Source organism: Salmo salar, chromosome 11 (assembly GCF_965601325.2).
Source record: "Salmo salar chromosome 11, fSalSal1, whole genome shotgun sequence".
Lineage (NCBI taxonomy): Eukaryota > Metazoa > Chordata > Actinopteri > Salmoniformes > Salmonidae > Salmo > Salmo salar.
Window position 1 is genome coordinate 51125902 of NC_138301.1, and position 25225 is coordinate 51151126.

General features: G+C 42.8%; 1 protein-coding gene across 1 annotated transcript in view; it reads left to right on the top strand.

Moving 5' to 3' along the window:
* otog (otogelin) overlaps nucleotides 1-25225 on the top strand; it is a 111938-nt gene that overhangs the window by 44532 nt on the left and 42181 nt on the right. The window contains exons 20-26 of the mRNA XM_082957550.1: nucleotides 16882-16989; nucleotides 17819-17957; nucleotides 18497-18631; nucleotides 19332-19478; nucleotides 20670-20789; nucleotides 21331-21447; nucleotides 24956-25112. Coding sequence (XP_082813676.1) covers nucleotides 16882-16989; nucleotides 17819-17957; nucleotides 18497-18631; nucleotides 19332-19478; nucleotides 20670-20789; nucleotides 21331-21447; nucleotides 24956-25112 — 923 coding nt within the window. The remainder of the gene's footprint in view (nucleotides 1-16881; nucleotides 16990-17818; nucleotides 17958-18496; nucleotides 18632-19331; nucleotides 19479-20669; nucleotides 20790-21330; nucleotides 21448-24955; nucleotides 25113-25225) is intronic.

A 25225-nucleotide genomic window follows, 5' to 3' on the forward strand; every position in this document is an offset into this window, starting at 1 on the left:
TGTGTATCAATGTTCCCTCTACCAGTCAGACCCCATTCACTGTGTATCAATATTCCCTCTACCAGTCAGACCCCATTCACTGTGTATCAGTGTTCCCTCTACCAGTCAGACCCCATCCACTGTGTATCAGTGTTCCCTCTACCAGTCAGACCCCATTCACTGTGTATCAATATTCCCTCTACCGGTCACACCCCATTCACTGTGTATCAGTGTTCCCTCTACCAGTCAGACCCCATCCACTGTGTATCAGTGTTCCCTCTACCAGTCAGACCCCATTCACTGTGTATCAGTGTTCCCTCTACCAGTCAGACCCCATTCACTGTGTATCAGTGTTCCCTCTACCAGTCAGACCCCATTCACTGTGTATCAGTGTTACTCTACCAGTCAGACCCCATTCACTGTGTATCAATGTTCTCTCTACCAGTCAGACCCCATTCACTGTGTATCAATGTTCCCTCTACCAGTCAGTCCCCATTCACTGTGTATCAGTGTTCCCTCTAGCAGTCAGACCCCATTCACTGTGTATCACTGTTCCCTCTACCAGTCAGACCCCATTCACTGTGTATCAATGTTCCCTCTACCAGTCAGACCCCATTCACTGTGTATCAATGTTACTCTACCAGTCAGACCCCATTCACTGTGTATCAGTGTTCCCTCTACCAGTCAGACCCCATTCACTGTGTATCAATGTTCTCTCTACCAGTCAGACCCCATTCACTGTGTATCAATGTTCCCTCTACCAGTCAGACCCCATTCACTGTGTATCAGTGTTCCCTCTAGCAGTCAGACCCCATTCACTGTGTATCAATGTTCCCTCTACCAGTCAGACCCCATTCACTGTGTATCAATGTTCCCTCTACCAGTCAGACCCCATTCACTGTGTATCAGTGTTACTCTACCAGTCAGACCCCATTCACTGTGTATCAGTGTTACTCTACCAGTCAGACCCCATTCACTGTGTATCAGTGTTCCCTCTACCAGTCAGACCCCATTCACTGTGTATCAGTGTTACTCTACCAGTCAGTCCCCATTCACTGTGTATCAGTGTTCCCTCTACCAGTCAGACCCCATTCACTGTGTATCAATGTTCCCTCTACCAGTCAGACCCCATTCACTGTGTATCAGTGTTCCCTCTACCAGTCAGACCCCATTCACTGTGTATCAATGTTCCCTCTACCAGTCAGACCCCATTCACTGTGTATCACTGTTCCCTCTACCAGTCAGACCCCATTCACTGTGTATCAATGTTCCCTCTACCAGTCAGACCCCATTCACTGTGTATCAATGTTCCCTCTACCAGTCAGACCCCATTCACTGTGTATCAGTGTTCCCTCTACCAGTCAGACCCCATTACTGTGTATCAGTGTTCCCTCTACCAGTCAGACCCCATTCACTGTGTATCAATGTTCCCTCTACCAGTCAGACCCCATTCACTGTGTATCAATGTTCCCTCTACCAGTCAGACCCCATTCACTGTGTATCAGTGTTCCCTCTACCAGTCAGACCCCATTCACTGTGTATCAGTGTTACTCTAGCAGTCAGACCCCATTCACTCCCGACACCTCCATTTTGCCTCTAACCCTTCACTGTGTGTTGATGTAAAGTGTCTGGAGAACTACAAGCAGCGTAGTGATGGAGCTTCCACTTTATTGGGTCAACCTTAGAGATTCACACACCCTGGATGGAAAAGTACTGCAGAAACTGGAGATTCAGTGTGTGTGTGGCCTGGTGAAACCAATGACCACATGTTCAAGGGTCAGCGATCTGTGACTGTGTCTCTGTGACTCTGTTTGTCTGTGTGTCTAAGGTCAGCAGCTCCGTCAGCTAGCTAAGTCTTAACGGAAATGTGTAATGGTAGTATAGGGCAGCATGTCTCTGTGTAATGGTAGTGTAGTGCAGCATGTCTCTGATTAATGGTAGTGTAGGGCAGCATGTCTCTGTGTAATGGTAGTGTAGGGCAGCATGTCTCTGAGTAATGGTAGTGTAGGGCAGCATGTTTCTGAGTAATGGTAGTGTAGGGCAGCATGTCTCTGTGTAATGGTAGTGTAGGGCAGCATGTCTCTGTGTAATGGTAGTGTAGGGCAGCATGTCTCTGTGTAATGGTAGTGTAGGGCAGCATGTCTCTGAGTAATGGTAGTGTAGGGCAGCATGTCTCTGTGTAATGGTAGTGTAGTGCAGCATGTCTCTGTGTAATGGTAGTGTAGTGCAGCATGACTCTGAGTAATGGTAGTGTAGGCCAGCATGTATCTGTGTAATGGTAGTGTAGTGCAGCATGTCTCTGAGTAATGGTAGTGTAGGGCAGCATGTCTCTGTGTAATGGTAGTGTAGTGCAGCATGTCTCTGAGTAATGGTAGTGTAGTGCAGCATGTCTCTGTGTAATGGTAGTGTAGGGCAGCATGTCTCTGTGTAATGGTAGTGTAGGGCAGCATGTCTCTGTGTAATGGTAGTGTAGGGCAGCATGTCTCTGTGTAATGGTAGTGTAGTGCAGCATGTCTCTGTGTAATGGTAGTGTAGTGCAGCATGTCTCTGTGTAATGGTAGTGTAGGGCAGCATGTCTCTGTGTAATGGTAGTGTAGGGCAGCATGTCTCTGAGTAATGGTAGTGTAGGCCAGCATGTCTCTGTGTAATGGTAGTGTAGGGCAGCATGTCTCTGAGTAATGGTAGTGTAGGCCAGCATGTCTCTGTGTAATGGTAGTGTAGGGCAGCATGTCTCTGAGTAATGGTAGTGTAGGCCAGCATGTCTCTGTGTAATGGTAGTGTAGGGCAGCATGTCTCTGTGTAATGGTAGTGTAGGCCAGCATGTCTCTGTGTAATGGTAGTGTAGGGCAGCATGTCTCTGAGTAATGGTAGTGTAGGGCAGCATGTCTCTGTGTAATGGTAGTGTAGTGCAGCATGTCTCTGTGTAATGGTAGTGTAGGGCAGCATGTCTCTGTGTAATGGTAGTGTAGGGCAGCATGTCTCGGTGTAATGGTAGTGTAGGGCAGCATGTCTCTGAGTAATGGTAGTGTAGGCCAGCATGTCTCTGTGTAATGGTAGTGTAGGGCAGTAGGTATACATTTATGCTGATGATATAAGAAATCAACACTGATTCTCTGTGGAAATTCATGCTACCTGTTGCTCCACTGTAGCCTGTTATAGATAGCCTGTACCCAAATGTTTTCCTTGATTTGGTAAACCATCTTTCATCACTGGCTAATCCTAATCCTCATTTCATAAATTATTTTAAAGAAGAGTATTCACTTTACCTCAGTACCAATGCTAGTGGTCCACCAAGTGTGTGTGTTTGTGTGTGTGTTTGTGTGTGTGTGTGTGTGTGTGTGTGTGTGTGTGTGTGTGTGTGTGTGTGTGTGTGTGTGTGTGGTGTGTGTGTGTGTGTGTGTGTGTGTGTGTGTGTGTGTGTGTCTGTGTGTGTGTGTGAGTGGATGTTCTCTGCATGGTGTTGGATGGCTATCTATAACCCCAGGAGACCATTCTCATTACATCACCAGCCGACATGCGACAGCAGACGATGCCGGAGACGCCGGGCAGTATATAGACCAGATGAATGATACCTGTCCAGGTAATAGACAGTATATAGACCAGATGAATGATACCCGATCCAGGTAATAGACAGTATATAGACCAGATTAATGATACCTTATCCAGGTAATAGACAGTATATAGACCAGATGAATGATACCTGATCCAGGTAATAGACAGTATATAGACCAGATGAATGATACCTGATCCAGGTAATAGACAGTATATAGACCATATGAATGATACCTGTCCAGGTAATAGACAGTATATAGACCAGATGAATGATACCTGTCCAGGTAATAGACAGTATATAGACCAGATTAATGATACCTGTCCAGGTAATAGACAGTATATAGACCAGATGAATGATACCTGTCCAGGTAATAGACAGTATATAGACCAGATGAATGATACCTGATCCAGGTAATAGACAGTATATAGACCAGATGAATGATACCTGATCCAGGAAATAGACAGTATATAGACCAGATTAATGATACCTGATCCAGGTAATAGAGATTATATAGACCAGATAAATGATACCTGTCCAGGTAATAGACAGTATATAGACCAGATGAATGATACCTGTCCAGGTAATAGACAGTATATAGACCAGATTAATGATACCTGTCCAGGTAATAGACAGTATATAGACCAGATGAATGACACCTGATCCAGGTAATAGACAGTATATAGACCAGATGAATGATACCTGATCCAGGTAATAGACAGTATATAGACCAGATTAATGATACATGATCCAGGTAATAGATAGTATATTGACCAGATGAATGATATCTGTCCAGGTAATAGACAGTATATAGACCAGATTGTAGATATATACACCACTACATATCTACAATACAACACATTATTACACCACTACACTGCCACTACATATCTACAATACAACACATTATTACACCACTACACTACCATATCTACAATACAACACATTACTACACCACTACACTACTACTACCATATCTACAATACAACACATTATTACACCACTACACTAACACTACCATATCTACAATACAACACATTATTACACCACTACACTGCCACTACATATCTACAATACAACACATTATTACACCACTACACTACCATATCTACAATACAACACATTACTACACCACTACACTACCACTACCATATCTACAATACAACACATTATTACACCACTACACTACCACTACCATATCTACAATACAACACATTATTACACCACTACACTACCACTACCATATCTACAATACAACACATTATTACACCACTACACTACCACTACATATCTACAATACAACACATTATTACACCACTACACTACCATATCTACAATACAACACATTATTACACCACTACACTACCATATCTACAATACAACACATTATTACACCACTACACTACCACTACATATCTACAATACAACACATTATTACACCCCTACACTACCATATCTACAATACAACACATTATTACACACTACTCTACCACTACATATCTACAACACAACACATTATTACACCATTACACTACCACTACATATCTACAATACAACACATTATTACACCACCACACTACCACTACATATCTACAATACAACACATTATTACACCACTACACTACCACTACATATCTACAATACAGCACATTTTTACACCACTACACTACCACTACATATCTACAATACAACACATTATTACACCCCTACACTACCACTACATATCTACAATACAACACATTATTACACCACTACCACTACATATCTACAATACAACATATTATTACACCACTACACTACCATATCTACAATACAACACATAGTCTCTATGGGGGTGCCACAGGGTTCAAATCTTGGGCCAACTCTTTTCTCTGTATACATCAATGATGTCGCTCTTGCTGCTGGTGAGTCTCTGATCCACCTCTACGCAGACGACACCATTCTGTATACTTCTGGCCCTTCTTTGGACACTGTGTTAACAAACCTCCAGACGAGCTTCAATGCCATACAACTCTCCTTCCGTGGCCTCCAACTGCTCTTAAATACAAGTAAAACTAAATGCATGCTCTTCAACCGATAGCTGCCTGCACCTGCCCGCCCGTCCAGCATCACTACTCTGGACAGTTCTGACTTAGAATATGTGGACAACTACAAATACCTAGGTGTCTGGTTAGACTGTAAACTCTCCTTCCAGACTCACATTAAACATCTCCAATCCTAAATTAAATCTAGAATTGGCTTCCTATTTCACAACAAAGCATCCTTCACTCATGTTGCCAAACATACCCTCATAAAACTGACCATCCTACCGATCCTCGACTTCGGCGATGTCATTTACAAAATAGCCTCCAATACCCTACTCAATAAACTGGATGCAGTCTATCACAGTGCCATCCATTTTGTCACCAAAGCCCCATATACTACCCACCACTGCGACCTGTACGCTCTCGTTGGCTGGCCCTCGCTTCATACTCGTCGCCAAACCCACTGGCTCCAGGTCACCTACAAGACCCTGCTAGGTAAAGTCCCCCCTTATCTCAGCTCGCTGGTCACCATAGCAGCACCCACCTGTGGCACGCACTCCAGCAGGTATATCTCTCTGGTTACCCCCAAAGCCAATTCCTCCTTTGGCCGTCTCTCCTTCCAGTTCTCTGCTGCCAATGACTGGAACGAACTACAAAAATCTCTGAGACTGGAAACACTTATCTCCCTCACTAGCTTTAAGCACCAGCTGTCAGAGCAGCTCACAGATCACTGCACCTGTACATAGCCCATCTATAATTTAGCCCAAACAACTACCCCTTCCCCTACTGTATTTATTTATTTATTTTGCTCCTTTGCACCCCATTATTTCTATTTCTACTTTGCACTTTCTTCCACTACAAATCTACCATTCCAGTGTTTTAATTGCTATATTGTATTTACTTTGCCACCATGGCCTTTTTTGCCTTTACCTCCTTTATCTCACCTCATTTGCTCACATTGTATATAGACTTATTTTTCTACTATATTATTGACTGCATGTTTGTTTTACTCCATGTGTAACTCTGTGTTGTTGTATGTGTCGAACTACTTTGCATTATCTTGGACAGGTCGCAATTGTAAATGAGAACTTGTTCTCAACTTGCCTACCTGGTTAAATAAAGGTGCAATAAATAATAAAAAAAATGTTTTACACCACTACACTACCATATCTACAATACAACACATTATTACACCACTACACTACCACTATATATCTACAATACAACACATTATTACACCACTACACTACCATATCTACAATACAACACATTATTACACCACTACACTACCACTATATATCTACAATACAACACATTATTACACCAATACACTACACTACCATATCTACAATACAACACATTATTACACCGCTACACTACATATCTACAATACAACACATTATTACACCACTACACTACCATATGTACAATACAACACATTATTACACCACTACACTACATATCTACAATACAACACATTATTACACCACTACACTACATATCTACAATACAACACATTATTACACCACTACACTACATATCTACAATACATCACATTATTACAACACTACCACTACATATCTACAATACATCACATTATTACACACTACATATCTACAATACAACACATTATTACACCACTACACTACATATCTACAATACAACACATTATTACACCACTACACTACATATCTACAATACAACACATTATTACAACACTACCACTACATATCTACAATACAACACATTATTACACCACTACACTACATATCTACAATACAACACATTATTACAACACTACCACTACATATCTACAATACATCACATTATTACACACTACATATCTACAATACAACACATTATTACACCACTACACTACCACTACATATCTACAATACAACACATTATTACACCACTACACTACATATCTACAATACAACACATTATTACACCACTACACTACATATCTACAATACAACACATTATTACACCACTACACTACCACTACATATCTACAATACAACACATTATTACACCACTACACTACATATCTACAATACAACACATTATTACAACACTACCACTACATATCTACAATACATCACATTATTACACACTACATATCTACAATACAACACATTATTACACCACTACACTACATATCTACAATACAACACATTATTACAACACTACCACTACATATCTACAATACATCACATTATTACACACTACATATCTACAATACAACACATTATTACACCACTACACTACCACTACATATCTACAATACAACACATTATTACACCACTACACTACCATATCTACAATACAACACATTATTACACCACTACACTACATATCTACAATACAACACATTATTACAACACTACCACTACATATCTACAATACATCACATTATTACACACTACATATCTACAATACAACACATTATTACACCACTACACTACCACTACATATCTACAATACAACACATTATTACACACTACATATCTACAATACAACACATTATTACAACACTACCACTACATATCTACAATACAACACATTATTATACCACTACACTACCATATCTACAATACAACACATTATTACACCACTACACTACATATCTACAATACAACACATTATTACAACACTACACTACCACTACATATCTACAATACAACACATTATTACACCACTACCACTACATATCTACAATACAACACATTATTACACCTCTACACTACCACTACATATCTACAATACAACACATTATTACACCACTACACTACCACTACCATATCTACAATACAACACATTATTACACCACTACACTACACTACCATATCTACAATACAACACATTATTACACCACTACACTACCACTACATATCTACAATACAACACATTATTACACCACTACACTACCATATCTACAATACAACACATTATTACACCACTACACTACATGTCTACAATACAACACATTATTACAACACTACACTACCACTACCATATCTACAATACAACACATTATTACACCACCACACTACCACTACATATCTACAATATAACACATTATTACACCACTACACTATCACTACATATCTACAATACAACACATTATTACACCACTACACTACACTACCATATCTACAATACAACACATTATTACACCACTACACTACCACTACATATCTACAATACAACACATTATTACACCACTACACTACCATATCTACAATACAACACATTATTACACCACTACACTACCATATATACAATACAACACATTATTACACCACTACACTACATATCTACAATACAACACATTATTACACCACTACACTACCATGTGTGTGTATGTGTGTTTCTATGCCTGTGTTTGTGTGTGTGTGTCTCTTCACAGTCCGTGCAGTTCCATAAGGTTTTATCTGTTTTTTAAATCTGATTCTACTGCTTGCATCAGTTACCTGATGTGGAATATAGTTCCATGTATTCATGGCTCTATGTAGCACTGTGCACCTCCCATAGTCTGTTCTGGACTTGGGGATTGTGAAGAGACCCCTGGTGGTATGTCTTGTGGGGTATGCATGGTGTCTGAGCTGTGTGCTAGTAGTTTAAACAGACCTCTGGTGGTATGTCTTGTGGGGTATGCATGGGTGTCTGAACTGTGTGCTAGTAGTTTAAACAGACCTCTGGTAGTATGTCTTGTGGAGTATGGATGGGTGTCTGAGCTGTGTGCTAGTATTTTAAACAGACCTCTGGTGGTATGTCTTGTGGGGTATGCATGGTGTCTGAGCTGTGTGCTAGTAGTTTAAACAGACACCTCGGTGCATTCAGCTTGTCAACACCTCTTACAAAAACAAGTAGTGATGAAGTCAATCTCCCCATGAGAGATTGACATGCATATCGTTAATGTTAGCTCTCCATGTACATTTAAGGGCCAGCCTTTCTACACTGTTCTAGGCCAATTGTAATTTGCCTGTGTCCCTCTTTGTGGCACTTGACCATATGACTGGACAGTAGTCCAGGTGTGATAAAACTAGGGCCTTACACAGGTAATATTACACTTTGACATGTCGCACATACGTCCAGCCATCCCTCAATATTCTTTCTATTCAGCATGTGAACAGACAGACCCCTGGGGAAATCCTCAAGTTGGTGATCCCTTTTCCCGAAGTGTTCTCATATGTTAGATGGGAAAAGGAGATTGCTGTCTACCTTACACATGAACAATAAAACAAGCTATCCTGAACTCCAAACCACCAGTTTGTGGATTCAGTCTGCTACAGGATGTAGCCTGTAGCATACACAGGGAACCGACGTGGAAGTACAGATTACTTTTCAGAACTAGTTGCTTGACAAAATGAGGGATTCTGAAAGTTTGACAGAATGAGGGATTCTAAAGGTTTGACAGAATGAGGGATTCTAAAAGTTTGACAGAATGAGGGATTCTAAAAGTTTGACAGAATGAGGGATTCTAAAAGTTTGACAGAATGAGGGATTCTAAAGGTTTGACAGAATGAGGGCTTCTAAAAGTTTGACGGAATGAGGGATTCTAAAGGTTTGACAGAATGAGGGATTCTAAAAGTTTGACAGAATGAGGGATTCTAAAGGTTTGACAGAATGAGGGATTCTAAAGGTTTGATGGAATGAGGGATTCTAAAAGTTTGACAGAATGAGGGATTCTAAAAGTTTGACAGAATGAGGGATTCTAAAGGTTTGACAAAATGAGGGATTCTAAAAGTTTGACAGAATGAAGGATTATAAAAGTTTGACAGAATGAGGGATTCTAAAAGTTTGACAGAATGAGGGATTCTAAAGGTTTGACAGAATGAGGGATTCTAAAGGTTTGACAGAATGAGGGATTCTAAAGGTTTGACAAAATGAGGGATTCTAAAAGTTTGACAGAATGAGGGATTCTAAAGGTTTGACAAAATGAGGGATTCTAAAAGTTTGACAGAATGAAGGATTCTAAAAGTTTGACAGAATGAGGGATTCTAAAAGTTTGACAGAATGAGGGATTCTAAAGGTTTGACAGAATGAGGGATTCTAAAGGTTTGACAGAATGAGGGATTCTAAAGGTTTGACAAAATGAGGGATTCTAAAAGTTTGACAGAATGAGGGATTCTAAAGGTTTGACAGAATGAGGGATTCTAAAAGTTTCACAGAATGAGTGATTCTAAAGGTTTGACAGATTGAGGGATTCTAAAAGTTTGACAGAATGAGGGATTCTAAAAGTTTGACAGAATGAGGGATTCTAAAGGTTTGACAGAATGAGGGCTTCTAAAAGTTTGACGGAATGAGGGATTCTAAAGGTTTGACAGAATGAGGGATTCTAAAAGTTTGACAGAATGAGGGATTCTAAAAGTTTGACAGAATGAGGGATTCTAAAAGTTTGACAGAATGAGGGATTCTAAAAGTTTGACAGAATGAGGGATTCTAAAGTTTTGACAGAATGAGGGATTCTAAAGGTTTGACAGAATGAGGGATTCTAAAAGTTTGACAGAATGAGGGATTCTAAAAGTTTGACAGAATGAGGGATTCTAAAGGTTTGACAGAATGAGGGATTCTAAAAGTTTGACGGAATGAGGGATTCTAAAGGTTTGACAGATTGAGGGATTCTAAAAGTTTGACAGAATGAGGGATTCTAAAAGTTTGACACAATGAGGGATTCTAAAGGTTTGACAGAATGAGGGATTCTAAACGTTTGACAGAATGAGGGATTCTAAAGGTTTGACAGAATGAGGGATTCTAAAGGTTTGACAGTGTTGAGATTGGTTTGTCCCCACCCTGGCCGTAGACACAAAGACAGTTCAGTCAGTCCTGCTGCTTGAAGACGATATCTTTGTGAAAGGGCGGATCGTTTAGACGTTTTACCTGATATCCAGGATGGAAAAGTGAGATGGGATGGGAGGAACAGGAAAAGTGGATCGGAGGGAGGTGTGTTTGTGATAAGGGGAACGGAAAGAGGATTCGTTACTCGGTAGGAGTAGGAGGTGTCATTCATTGATTCCTGTTACACACACTCCTCGACCTTTACAAGAGCCAACCTATCACACTCTCCTCGACCTTTACGAGAACCAACCTATCACACACTCCTCGACCTTTACGAGGACCAACCTATCTCACATGAGCATCATGGGAAGGAGATGTGGATGCATGAGAAGCCTGTCATGAGTGTTTAATAACGGCCTGCAACTGGATATTCTAGTGGGGAGGTTGGAAGTCCTGGTCAATATGGACACAATGAGGCCTTATACCGTAGAGCGCTGCAACCTGGACTCAGGGGTAGACGTAATGTTTTGTATGTTATGTATTAATTAGTGGATGTCCATCATCCATTTAGTTTGATATGATATTTTACGAATTCCAATTTGTTGTGGCTCATGTCAGCTATGTGTCTTACGTTAACGCTAGCTAGGTGGCTAGCGTTAGCTAGGTGGCTAGCGTTAGCTAGGCTATGGGTTAGGTTTAGGGTTAAGGTTAGCGTTAGGGTTAAGGTTAGGGTTAGGACTTTGCTTAAAGGGTTAGGATTACGGTTAGAGGAAGGGTTAGCTAACGTGCTAAGTACTTGCAACATAGCTAAAAAGTAGTAATTAGTCGCAAAGTTGATAATTAGTTGTCCGTGATAAGATTTGAACACACAGCCTTTGGGTTGCTACACGTTCATGTTACACCTCTATCCATCTTCCCAACTTTCAGTTTTGCCTTAATTAACCTTCTGTCTTATGTAACCAAACCAAACGTAACACATCATACTCATTTGGTGGTCCAAATGCATTTACATGTATTATGATACGTCTAGTCTATGAGACCAAGCTTTGTAGAGGGACAGTGATGGCTGCATTAGGAGTATTGATGGGAGTATTGATAAATCAATGGGGAAGTGATAGGCTAGGAATGTGCCATTGAGGGCTTACAGTAGCCTACCTGTTGCGTTAGATTATCCCTACAGCAGTGTTAAACTGGCAATCCTGTTTTTTTACAAAATGTCTCTAAAATGAGTATTGAAAATATGCTTCACCACCACTAGTGTTACAGTAGGTCAACTGCAGTTATTCCTCAGTACTAAGACTTTTAAAAAATACTAATGGGAAATCATTAGTTAAGGTGCTGACAGCAGAACCCCATTTTGTTTTCAATCACAATGGGGCACTTTGTTTATGAACTCAAATGTAGACCTTTCATTCATTCCTAACTTTACCACAATTAACATGTCTGTTGAACTCACATGAACCTGAAGTTGCAGGTGGATGCAGGATCTGATACAGTCAGTATAAATTATTACCCGTTATCGGAAAATCATAATGAGACTATCTCGTTATAGCAGGACATTTATTTTTGTGATCCGTTTTCAGAAAAGTAATGTTGTACTCAGTTTGCTTGGGCATTACCTGGTCCTCATGATCTGAGGTTTCATCCTTTCTTTCATCTGTTTCTTCTCTCTCTCTCTCTCTCTCTGTTTCTCTCTCTATTTCTCTCTCTCTCTCTCTGTTTCTCTCTCTGTTTCTCTCTCTCTCTTAGTTTCTCTCTCTGTTTCTCTCTCTGTCTCTCTCTTTGTTTCTCTCTCTCTCTCTCTCTCTCTCTCTCTCTCTCTCACACTTGCTCTCTCTGTTTTTCTCTCTGTTTCTCTCTCTCTCTCTCTCGCTCTCTCTCTCTCACCATTTTCTTATTCTCTGTAGTAAGACAATTACAATACACCCTCGCCCCACCCATTCACTTTATCTTCTCTCATTCCACTCGTTATGAATTTGTGTAATTCTGCCCATGCAACTACCCCTTGGTCCCCCTCTCCTTTCTCTCTTCTCTCTATCCCCTTCTCTCTCCGTCTGTAAATTGCTTTTCTTTTCTTGTTTATGTAGTAAACAGGTGGTGTGTAGGCTGCTCAGGTGTCAGTTAAGCCTCTTAAATAAATTCCTGCTAACCACGTTTAACTAATACCATCAACACTTTCTCATCATCACCATGAGGGACAGAGGGTTGTGCTCTTCCTGTGCTCTCTCTTCCTCAGCCTAGCTCTTCCTGTGCTCTCTCTTCCTCAGCCTAGCTCTTCCTGTGCTCTCTCTTCCTCAGCCTAGCTCTCCCTGTGCTCTCTCTTCCTCAGCCTAGCTCTTCCTGTGCTCTCTCTTCCTCAGCCTAGCTCTCCCTGTGCTCTCTCTTCCTCAGCCTAGCTCTTCCTGTGCTCTCTCTTCCTCAGCCTAGCTCTCCCTGTGCTCTCTCTTCCTCAGCCTAGCTCTTCCTGTGCTCTCTCTTCCTCAGCCTAGCTCTTCCTGTGCTCTCTCTTCCTCAGCCTAGCTCTCCCTGTGCTCTCTCTTCCTCAGCCTAGCTCTTCCTGTGCTCTCTCTTCCTCAGCCTAGCTCTCCCTGTGCTCTCTCTTCCTCAGCCTAGCTCTTCCTGTGCTCTCTCTTCCTCAGCCTAGCTCTTCCTGTGCTCTCTCTTCCTCAGCCTAGCTCTCCCTGTGCTCTCTCTTCCTCAGCCTAGCTCTCCCTGTGCTCGCTCTTCCTCAACCTAGCTCTTCCTGTGCTCTCTCTTCCTCAGCCTAGCTCTTCCTGTGCTCTCTCTTCCTCAACCTAGCTCTTCCTGTGCTCTCTCTTCCTCAGCCTAGCTCTTCCTGTGCTCTCTCTTCCTCAGCCTAGCTCTTCCTGTGCTCTCTCTTCCTCAGCCTAGCTCTTCCTGTGCTCTCTCTTCCTCAGCCTAAAGTTTAGACAAATAGAAACGTCTCAAGAGAAACTAAATATAGATAGCCCAGCTAGCACACAACGTTCTGAGAACCATATATTTCTTAGAGCTTGGTGAGAGCGTGGTTTTCCTATGGTTATTTTGCTTACAAGCTTCCCACAACTTTCTGGGAATGGTACAGGATTGTTGCTTGGCTTTGGAACATTCCAAGCACATTTAATGAACTTGACAAAAAAAACCATTTTCCTGGTATTTCATTACTTTAACAGAATATTTCCTACAAGTGGTTACATTTAGTAAAATGTTTGGCAATGTTCAAGGAATGTTCTCCAACCTGTTTGACATTGGGAATGTTCCAAATAGTTCAGAGAATATCAACAAAAAACTTTCTTCTGTGAGAATTTCAGTACTTCAGCATAACGTTTCCTACAGGTTTCTTCATTGTTCTATTTAAAATCACGTTCTCAAATTGTTCCGAGCACGTTAAGAAAACGTTCCATAAAAACCACAAGAAGACTTTAGTAACTTTCAGAGAACGTTCTAAAAATGTTATTTTTTTAAAGACATTCCGTTCTCAGAACGTGAAGAAACATTAACCCAAACTAAGCTACTGTAGCAGTGTTATTAAAAGTATTTTTGAAACATTCAGTGAAAGTTTTAAGGAAGTTATTCAAAAACCTCCAAATAACCTTTAATTTCCATTCTCAGAACGTTAATAAAACCTCTCAAGAAAACATTCTCAGAACCATCCTGCAACCTAAAAATAAACATTCTCAGAACCTCCTTGCAACCTAAAAATTCAATTTTACCTGTCAGGAAACAGATGTGTTTCTTACATTGTGATAGCGTAACCCATATAGTTGTGTACCATCCGCACTAAATGCCTTTCTCTGTAGTCATCCTGGGAAAAAGTTCCACATCTCCATAATGAACCCTGTAGAATTCAACTTCTGGCACTGCTTTGCACCAGCCCTCCCATCCAGAAAATGCCAATACTGCCCAAGATTTCCTCACCTTCGTATTGGGCATTCCTGGCAGAAATAAGAGCCTGCTAAAAAAAGATTGAAAGAGTAATGCTCTCATGCCTGTCAGTTCAGGCCTTTTTTTAGGCATAAAATAAGGTGTTCTGGACGAGCAGGAACCAGCTTATAACAATGTTCACCTACATACAGAATATTAATGAGTTGGTGCAAAAAAACAAATACATTGTTAAATTAACAGTTTAAGTGTTAAAGAAATAAACTTGAAATTAAAATGAGTTGGAATGTGTGTCGTGACATCGCTTAAGCATTACAGTACATGATTATGACTTGCAGAATAACTACCACCTCTGTCTTCATTATACAAGTCTGCACAGTTATACACAGTTAGATAAGGTTTAATTAAACGAGAGATAGAGAAAGATTAATTCATCGACTGAGATTTATTCATAACTACTGCAAGTCAGCACAGCCAGACTGCAGTAGAGAATGAATTATTATGGAAGCTTTGATGAGGGTAATCGATCCAGCGGCTTGGCGGGTGGATAAAGAAAGCTGTTAACACCACTTTATCTGCAGTGTAACTTTACACGGATGAACCTCTAGGTTTGTGGCCAGACCATTCAATGTGTCGCTTCATTGTCTACTGTCCCCAGCCTCTCCTCTCCTCTCTCTCTCTCTCTCTCTCTCTCCAGGGGATATAACTCTGACCCGTCGCCGCGATATTACAAGATTCTTATCAGCCCCGTCGCTCTAACAGTGTGGAAACCAAATGGAACGGCCCGGACAAAGGCTGTCTTCTATCTCTGAGAATCCTAATCGTCTGGTTTTCTCATGTAACGAGTGTTTCTCCTTTTCATCCAGAGTTTACCCATCCCCCCTTCCCTTTTCTCATTTCCTGTCTGTAGCGGCAGGTACTGGATCCAGACTGACTCTTGCGCTCCCTCTGTCGTTCAGTCCTCTTGGCACAGAGCAGGCCAGAAGGTCTGGGTCCAGACTGACTCTTGCGCTCCCTCTGTCGTTCAGTCCTCTTGGCACAGAGCAGGCCAGAAGGTCTGGGTCCAGACTGACTCTTGCGCTCCCTCTGTCGTTCAGTCCTCTTGGCATAGAGCAGGCCAGAAGGTCTGGGTCCAGAGATCAAATCAAATCAAACTTTATTTGTCACGTGTGCCGAAAACAACAACCTTACTGTGAAATACTCACTTACAAGCCTTTAACCAACAGTGCAATAATAAAAAAGTTATAAAATAACAGTAACGAGGCTATATACAGGGTCAGTGTGCGGGGGTACAGGTTAGATGAGGTATTTTGTACATGTTGGTAGGGGTGAGGTGACTATGCATAGATAATAAACAGAGAGTAGCAGCAGTGTAAAAACCAATGGAGGGGTAGTGACTATGCAGAGATAATAAACAGAGAGTAGCAGCAGTGTAAAAACCAATGGAGGGGGGTGGGGGAGTCAATGTAAATCGTCCGGGTGGCGATGAACATAGTAGAGTACATGCATAGAGACACAGTATCTCTATGTATCTCTATGTGTGAAAAAGGTACAAAGCAAATTCTAACAAAGTTAAGTTTGTTCTACAAGTAGAGAAACAGATGAATTCTGAACTAAAGTGAATAAAACTGACAGCTGTATTTGTCTGTGTGTGTTTCCCAGATTGCTGAAACATGGTGATGAGTGTTTTGAGCCTGATGCCTGCCCCTGCCTCTGGAAGGGGAAAGAGTACTATCCAGGAGATAGAGTCACCTCCCCCTGTCATCAATGGTACGTTTAGAAACAACTCATACACTGACTTTTCCAGAGATTAAACTCTTCTCGAACCAAACAGGATATGTATCAAACTCAACACGTTTTAGGAGAGAGTGGAACCTAATTATCTACAGTCATAAATTACTGAATGGTTTTCAGATCATTTCCTGTACAGAAGTATGACACAGAGAGGTATTGTTTCTTCTAAACATCTCTCTATATTCAACCCCTTATAAGATCTATCATATATACAGATTTCATTTGCCATGACATTTCATGTATTGAGGTCACTGACAAATTTGTTGACTCAGCACCTGGCAAAACCTGGCAATGTGTGGCCGAATTAAGACAAATCTTCGAGCAGCTAACAATTTTCCAGGATTATTGCTGAGCTTTAGCTGATGAGTCCTGTATAGATTGGACCTACGGTGAGACTGTTCACCTGATATCCATAACTCTCTATTATCTATCAGAGAAAATCACCTCCCAGCTCTGGTTTACAGAGAGTCCTTGTATGACGGCCGTTCATTCAACAGTCTCTCTCTCCCTGCCGAGTGAAACAGTGATCTCAGTCTTTCTCCTTTCTTCTCTGCTTCCATTTCTTCTTCTTGCAGTTAGCAAGGGAAGAGGAGAGATAGGGATCTGTATAATAGCACTATGAACGGTGGTGATTTAACGTTTGGCAGTTGACGAGATCCCTACTTTTCGGCAGAGGATAATCGCTGGGGCCTCCCGGACAAAAGGCGGCCATTAGTTATGACAGAATGTGCTTACATTAAGTGGTAGCAGTTTGCTGGCAGGTTGGTACTGAATCAGGATGGTTGACGCTGTGTGTCTCTTTCAGTGTCTGCCAGCATGGAACATTCCAGTGTGTGTTCCATCCGTGTCCGTCCATGTGCACAGCCTATGGGGACCGCCACTACAGGACCTTTGATGGTCTACTGTTTGACTACGTTGGAGCGTGTAAAGTCTACCTAGTAAAGGTATGCCGTTTGACTACGTTGGAGTGTGTAAAGTCTACCTAGTAAAGGTATGCTGTTTGACTACGTTGGAGTCTGTAAAGTCTACCTAGTAAAGGTATGCTGTTTGACTACGTTGGAGTCTGTAAAGTCTACCTAGTAAAGGTATGCTGTTTGACTACGTTGGAGTGTGTAAAGTCTACCTAGTAAAGGTATGCTGTTTGACTACGTTGGAGTCTGTAAAGTCTACCTAGTAAAGGTATGCTGTTTGACTACGTTGGAGTCTGTAAAGTCTATCTAGTAAAATTACCAGAGTCACATTTACAGTACTCAAGTTCATGTATTTTTCCTCATTATTTGATAACAAAATGGGATGAATAAATGTAATGCGAGAAATCCGTGAAAGTGAGATATCCATGTATGGATGAAGGGATTGATGAATAGACTGGCTTAGGGTTTAATTACTCAATATACTTCTTCACACATTTCGTAGTTTTCAGTAGCATAGTTCTATCCTGGGTTAGCTTGCTATTTTCATGTTGTTTTTCCCATCCCACCTTCAGAGCAGTGCTGATCTGATGATGAGTGTGACAGCTGAGAACGTGGACTGTTACGACAGCGGCGTCATCTGCAGGAAATCTCTACTCATCAACATTGGTAGATCTTTCATTGCGTTCGACGACGACAGTGGCAAACCAGTAAGTGCATGCTCCTGCTCTTGAACCTTACCAGGTAGCTTGCCGCTGGTGGTCCTACCAAGTCTGGCCACCGCTGGGATGCCGCCCAGTTTCCACTAGCGGCCCGTGACTTGTTTGCTTACTTGCTTTCGATAGGGTTAATGTAGCCTACAGTGTTATAAGAAATGTTTGATGAAAACATTACAGAGAGAGGAACTACCCTTAACCCCTTAAACCCTGACCCCTCAGACCCAATGAATATCACATTACTATTGTCACACCTCACCAATTATTATGGCACAAATTTCACTTATTTAAGACCACCTAATTCATGATCCCTGTCTTCTTCCCTGTCCTCCATCTTCACCTCTTTCCTGTCCTCCTCCCTGTCCTCTGTCTTGTCCTCTTCCCTGTCCTCCTCCCTGTCCACTTCCCTGTCCTCTTCCCTGTCCTCTGCCTTGTCCTCTTTCCTGTCTTCTTTCCTGTCCTCTTCCCTGTCCTCTAACTTGTCTTCTTCCCTGTCCTCTTCCCTGTCCTCCTCCCTGTCCTCTATCTTGTCTTCTTTCCTGTCCTCAATGAACAATAAACCGTCAAGAAATTAGGTTAAAAGAAAACACAGGGGGGCACTACCCCCGGACCCCCCTGGCTCATCTCAACCTGTTCATCAATATTGATCTAATTCCTGTCCATTGTCCTGTTTCCTGTCCTCCATCTTGTGTAGAACCCGTCCAGTGTGATCGACTGGAGACAGTTGGTGTTCATATGGAGCGCTGGGCTCTTCACCGTGGTCCACGTTCCCGAGGAGGACCTGACCGTGCTCTGGGATCGCAAGACCACGGTCCACATCCAGGCTGGACCACGCTGGCAGGTCAGGCCAGGCACCATGGGTTGTTAGTGTTGCACATGCCCTACCCTAGAACAACATGGGCCCTGTCATTACAAACAGCTGCTGTCTCCTATAGCAGTCTTTCTCAACCCAGTCCTCTGGATCCTCCAATCCGTCACACCTTATTCAACAAATCAACTAATCACCAACCCCTTGATTAGCACCATCAGGTCACCAACCCCTTGATTAGCGCCATCAAGTCACCAAGCCCTTGATTAGCACCATCAGGTCACCAAGCCCTTGATTAGCACCATCAGGTCACCAAGCCCTTGATTAGCACCATCAGGTCACCAAGCCCTTGATTAGCACCATCAGGTCACCAAGCCCTTGATTAGCACCATCAGGTCACCAAGCCCTTGATTAGCGCCATCAGGTTACCAAGTCCTTGATTAGCACCATCAGGTCACCAAGCCCTTGATTAGCACCATCAGGTCACCAAGCCCTTGATTAGCGCCATCAGGTTACCAAGTCCTTGATTAGCACCATCAGGTCACCAAGCCTTGATTAGCACCATCAGGTCACCAAGCCTTTGATTAGCGCCATCAGGTTACCAAGCTCTTGATTAGCACCATCAGGTCACCAAGCCCTTGATTAGCGCCATCAAGTCACCAAGCCCTTGATTAGCGCCATCAGGTCACCAAGCCTTTGATTAGCGCCATCAGGTCACCAACCCCTTGATTAGCACCATCAGGTCACCAAGCCCTTGATTAGCACCATCAGGTCACCAAGCCCTTGATTAGCGCCATCAGGTCACCAAGCCCTTGATTAGCACCATCAGGTCACCAAGCCCTTCCTTATTACTGTACAGAGCTGTGATTGGTGTAATATTAATGTGAATACTGTGTTCAGGACAAGCTGAGCGGTCTGTGATTGGTGTAATATTAATGTGAATACTGTGTTCAGGGCAAGCTGAGCGGTCTGTGATTGGTGTAATATTAATGTGAATACTGTGTTCAGGACAAGCTGAGCGGTCTGTGATTGGTGTAATATTAATGTGAATACTGTGTTCAGGGCAAGCTGAGCGGTCTGTGATTGGTGTAATATTAATGTGAATACTGTGTTCAGGGCAAGCTGAGCGGTCTGTGATTGGTGTAATATTAATGTGAATACTGTGTTCAGGGCAAGCTGAGCGGTCTGTGATTGGTGTAATATTAATGTGAATACTGTGTTCAGGGCAAGCTGAGCGGTCTGTGTGGGAACTTTGACCTGAGGACGGTCAATGAGATGAGGACACCAGAGAACATAGACTCTGCCACGCCTCAGGAGTTTGGCAACAGCTGGACGGCAGCTGAGGCAAGTTTTGAATCCCCCACTGTCTTTTCTCAGTGGATAGTGTGTGTGTATTAGTATGTGTGTGTGTGTGTGTGTGTGTGTGTGTGTGTGTGTGTGTGCGTGCGCGTGTGTGTCTGTGTGTGTGTGTGTCTGTGTGTGTGTGTGTATGTGCATGTGTGTCTGTGTGTGTGTGTCTGTGTGTGTGTGTCTGTGTGTGTGCGTGTCTGTGTGCGTGTGTGTGTGTGTGTCTGTGTGTGTGTGTGTGTGTGTGCGTGTGTGTGTGTGTGTGTTCATACATGATACAGGTGTCTATTGTCAGTCGTCTAACATTAGATATTTGTCTGTGTGTGTGTGTGTGTGTGTGTGGTGTGGTGAGTGTGTGTGTGAGTGTGTGTGTGTGTGTGTGTGTGTGTGTGTGTGTGTGTGTGTGTGTGTGTGTGTGTGTGTGTGTGTGTGTGTGTGTGTGTGTGTGTGTGTGTGTGTGTGTGTGTGTGTGTGTGTGTTCATACATGATACAGGTGTCTATTGTCAGTCGTCTAACATTAGATATGTGTGTGTCCAGTGTGTTAACAGCCCAGACATCAGACACCCCTGCAGTCTGAACCCCCTGAGGGAGCCGTTCTCCAAGAGGGAGTGTGGAGTCCTGCTCAGTGAGGTCTTCCTAGTCTGCCACCCGGTGGTGAGTATGGAGTATGACAGCCAGCAGCTCAGCCAATGGAGGGGCTGTGTTACGAGTGTGTGGGAGTGGGTATGCATCCGCATGTGGATATCTGTTTCTGGATATGTGTGTGTGTGTGTGTGTGTGTGTGTGTGTGTGTGTGTGTGTGTGTGTGTGTGTGTGTGTGTGTGTGTGTGTGTGTGTGTGTGTGTGTGTGTGTGTGTGTGTGTGTGTGTATATGTGTGTGTATGTGTGTGCAGGAGAGCATGTGTGTGTCTATACTGTGACATGCAGTTTCTCCCTCTGCTGTTTCAGCTGTCTGTGTTGATGAGTGCTGGGCAGTGGAGGTTCTAGACCATTTCAACTGGGGGGGCCAAGCTGGGGCCTGTTGTACTGTTAGAGGGGCCAGTTACATTAGACGTTATTGTTGTCATATCGTTTTCTTCACTGCATTCGCAGACATTAGCAGGCAAAACACCATGTTCATAATCATCATCGTTGCCACTGTCTAATAACGGATGTAAAAAAAGAACGATAGCAAAAATTAGTTATGTAAAAATTATTTCATACTCCACATTTAGGGGGGCCACAAGGGGGTCCAAAATTGTTGTCACAGGGGCACTGCCCTCTGTCAGCTGGTCTGCTGTCCTATCTCTTCTACACATTACATAACCCCTACCCTCTGTCAGCTGGTCTGCTGTCCTATCTCTTCTCCACATTACATAACCCCTACCCTCTGTCAGCTGGTCTGCTGTCCTAACTCTTCTACACATTACATAACCCCTACCCTCTGTCAGCTGGTCTGCTGTCCTAACTCTTCTCCATATTACATAACCCCTACCCTCTGTCAGCTGGTCTGCTTTCCTAACTCTTCTACACATTACATAACCCCTACCCTCTGTCAGCTGGTCTGCTGTCCTATCTCTTCTCCACATTACATAACCACTACCCTCTGTCAGCTGGTCTGCTGTCCTAACTCTTCTCCACATTACATAACCCCTACCCTCTGTCAGCTGGTCTGCTGTCCTATCTCTTCTCCACATTACATAACCACTATCCTCTGTCAGCTGGTCTGCTGTCCTATCTCTTCTCCATATTACATAACCCCTACCCTCTGTCAGCTGGTCTGCTGTCCTATCTCTTCTCCATATTACATAACCCCTACCCTCTGTCAGCTGGTCTGCTGTCCTAACTCTTCTCCATATTACATAACCCCTACCCTCTGTCAGCTGGTCTGCTGTCCTAACTCTTCTCCACATTACATAACCCCTACCCTCTGTCAGCTGGTCTGCTGTCCTATCTCTTCTCCACATTACATAACCACTACCCTCTGTCAGCTGGTCTGCTGTCCTATCTCTTCTCCACATTACATAACCCCTACCCTCTGTCAGCTGGTCTGCTGTCCTATCTCTTCTCCACATTACATAACCCCTACCCTCTGTCAGCTGGTCTGCTGTCCTATCTCTTCTCCACATTACATAACCCCTACCCTCTGTCAGCTGGTCTGCTGTCCTAACTCTTCTCCATATTACATAACCCCTACCCTCTGTCAGCTGGTCTGCTGTCCTATCTCTTCTCCATATTACATAACCCCTACCCTCTGTCAGCTGGTCTGCTGTCCTATCTCTTCTCCATATTACATAACCCCTACCCTCTGTCAGCTGGTCTGCTGTCCTAACTCTTCTCCATATTACATAACCCCTACCCTCTGTCAGCTGGTCTGCTGTCCTAACTCTTCTCCATATTACATAACCCCTACCCTCTGTCAGCTGGTCTGCTGTCCTATCTCTTCTCCATATTACATAACCCCTACCCTCTGTCAGCTGGTCTGCTGTCCTATCTCTTCTCCATATTACATAACCCCTACCCTCTGTCAGCTGGTCTGCTGTCCTATCTCTTCTCCATATTACATAACCCCTATCCTCTGTCAGCTGGTCTGCTGTCCTATCTCTTCTCCACATTACATAACCCCTACCCTCTGTCAGCTGGTCTGCTGTCCTATCTCTTCTCCACATTACATAACCCCTACCCTCTGTCAGCTGGTCTGCTGTCCTAACTCTTCTCCATATTACATAACCCCTACCCTCTGTCAGCTGGTCTGCTGTCCTAACTCTTCTCCATATTACATAACCCCTACCCTCTGTCAGCTGGTCTGCTGTCCTATCTCTTCTCCATATTACATAACCCCTACCCTCTGTCAGCTGGTCTGCTGTCCTAACTCTTCTCCATATTACATAACCCCTACCCTCTGTCAGCTGGTCTGCTGTCCTAACTCTTCTCCATATTACATAACCCCTACCCTCTGTCAGCTGGTCTGCTGTCCTAACTCTTCTCCACATACTTACCTTCTTACTTCAGTTGTGTTTCTAATTACTGTTGTTATTCTATTTTTCTATGTTATTCTATCATTAAAAGGAATTTTGAGATGATCTTGAGTCAAATCAATAACTCATCAGATAACTTTCGTTACAGTATGTTAGGCTGTTTGTTATATCAGGCTGTTTGTTATATCAGGCTGTTTGTTATATCAGGCTGTTTGTTGTATCAGGCTGTTTGTTATATCAGGCTGTTTGTTATATCAGGCTGTGTGTTATATCAGGCTGTGTGTTATATCAGGCTGTTTGTTATATCAGGCTGTGTGTTACATCAGGCTGTGTGTTGTATCAGGCTGTGTGTTATATCAGGCTGTTTGTTATATCAGGCTGTTTGTTATATCAGGCTGTTTGTTATATCAGGCTGTTTGTTATATTAACCTGTTTGTTATATCAGGCTGTGTGTTGTATCAGGCTGTTTGTTATATCAGGCTGTGTGTTGTATCAGGCTGTGTGTTGTATCAGGCTGTTTGTTATATCAGGCTGTGTGTTACATCAGGCTGTGTGTTGTATCAGGCTGTTTGTTATATCAGGCTGTTTGTTATATCAGGCTGTGTGTTATATCAGGCTGTTTGTTATATCAGGCTGTGTGTTATATCAGGCTGTTTGTTATATCAGGCTGTTTGTTATATCAGGCTGTGTGTTATATCAGGCTGTGTGTTATACCAGGCTGTTTGTTATATCAGGCTGTTTGTTATATCAGGCTGTGTGTTGTATCAGGCTGTTTGTTATATCAGGCTGTGTGTTGTATCAGGCTGTGTGTTGTATCAGGCTGTGTGTTATATCAGGCTGTGAGTTGTATCAGGCTGTTTGTTATATCAGGCTGTTTGTTATATCAGGCTGTGTGTTGTATCAGGCTGTGTGTTGTATCAGGCTGTGTGTTATATCAGGCTGTGTGTTGTATCAGGCTGTTTGTTATATCAGGCTGTGTGTTGTATCAGGCTGTTTGTTATATCAGGCTGTTTGTTGTATCAGGCTGTTTGTTATATCAGGCTGTTTGTTATATTATGCTGTGTGTTATATCAGGCTGTTTGTTATATTAACCTGTGTGTTATATCAGGCTGTGTGTTATATTAAGCTGTTACGACCATATCCCTACTCTAGTAGACCACAGTCTTAATGGTCTGAAAGGTTCCTTCCTGTCTCCTCCTGTCCAGGTGGATGTGACATGGTTCTATATGAACTGTCTGGCTGATACGTGCGGCTGTAGTCGTGGTGGGGACTGTGAGTGTTTCTGTACCAGCGTAGCAGCCTACGCCCACCGATGCTGTCACCAGGGTGTCACCGTGGACTGGCGATCCCCGTCGATCTGCCGTAAGTCTGCGGCCATGAGTCGGCCAACGGGCAGGCACCGGGCGCACTACCCAGTCAATGGGTGGTATGGGAGTTTGTGGGACCATCTGAAATGGCATTCTGTTTCATATGTA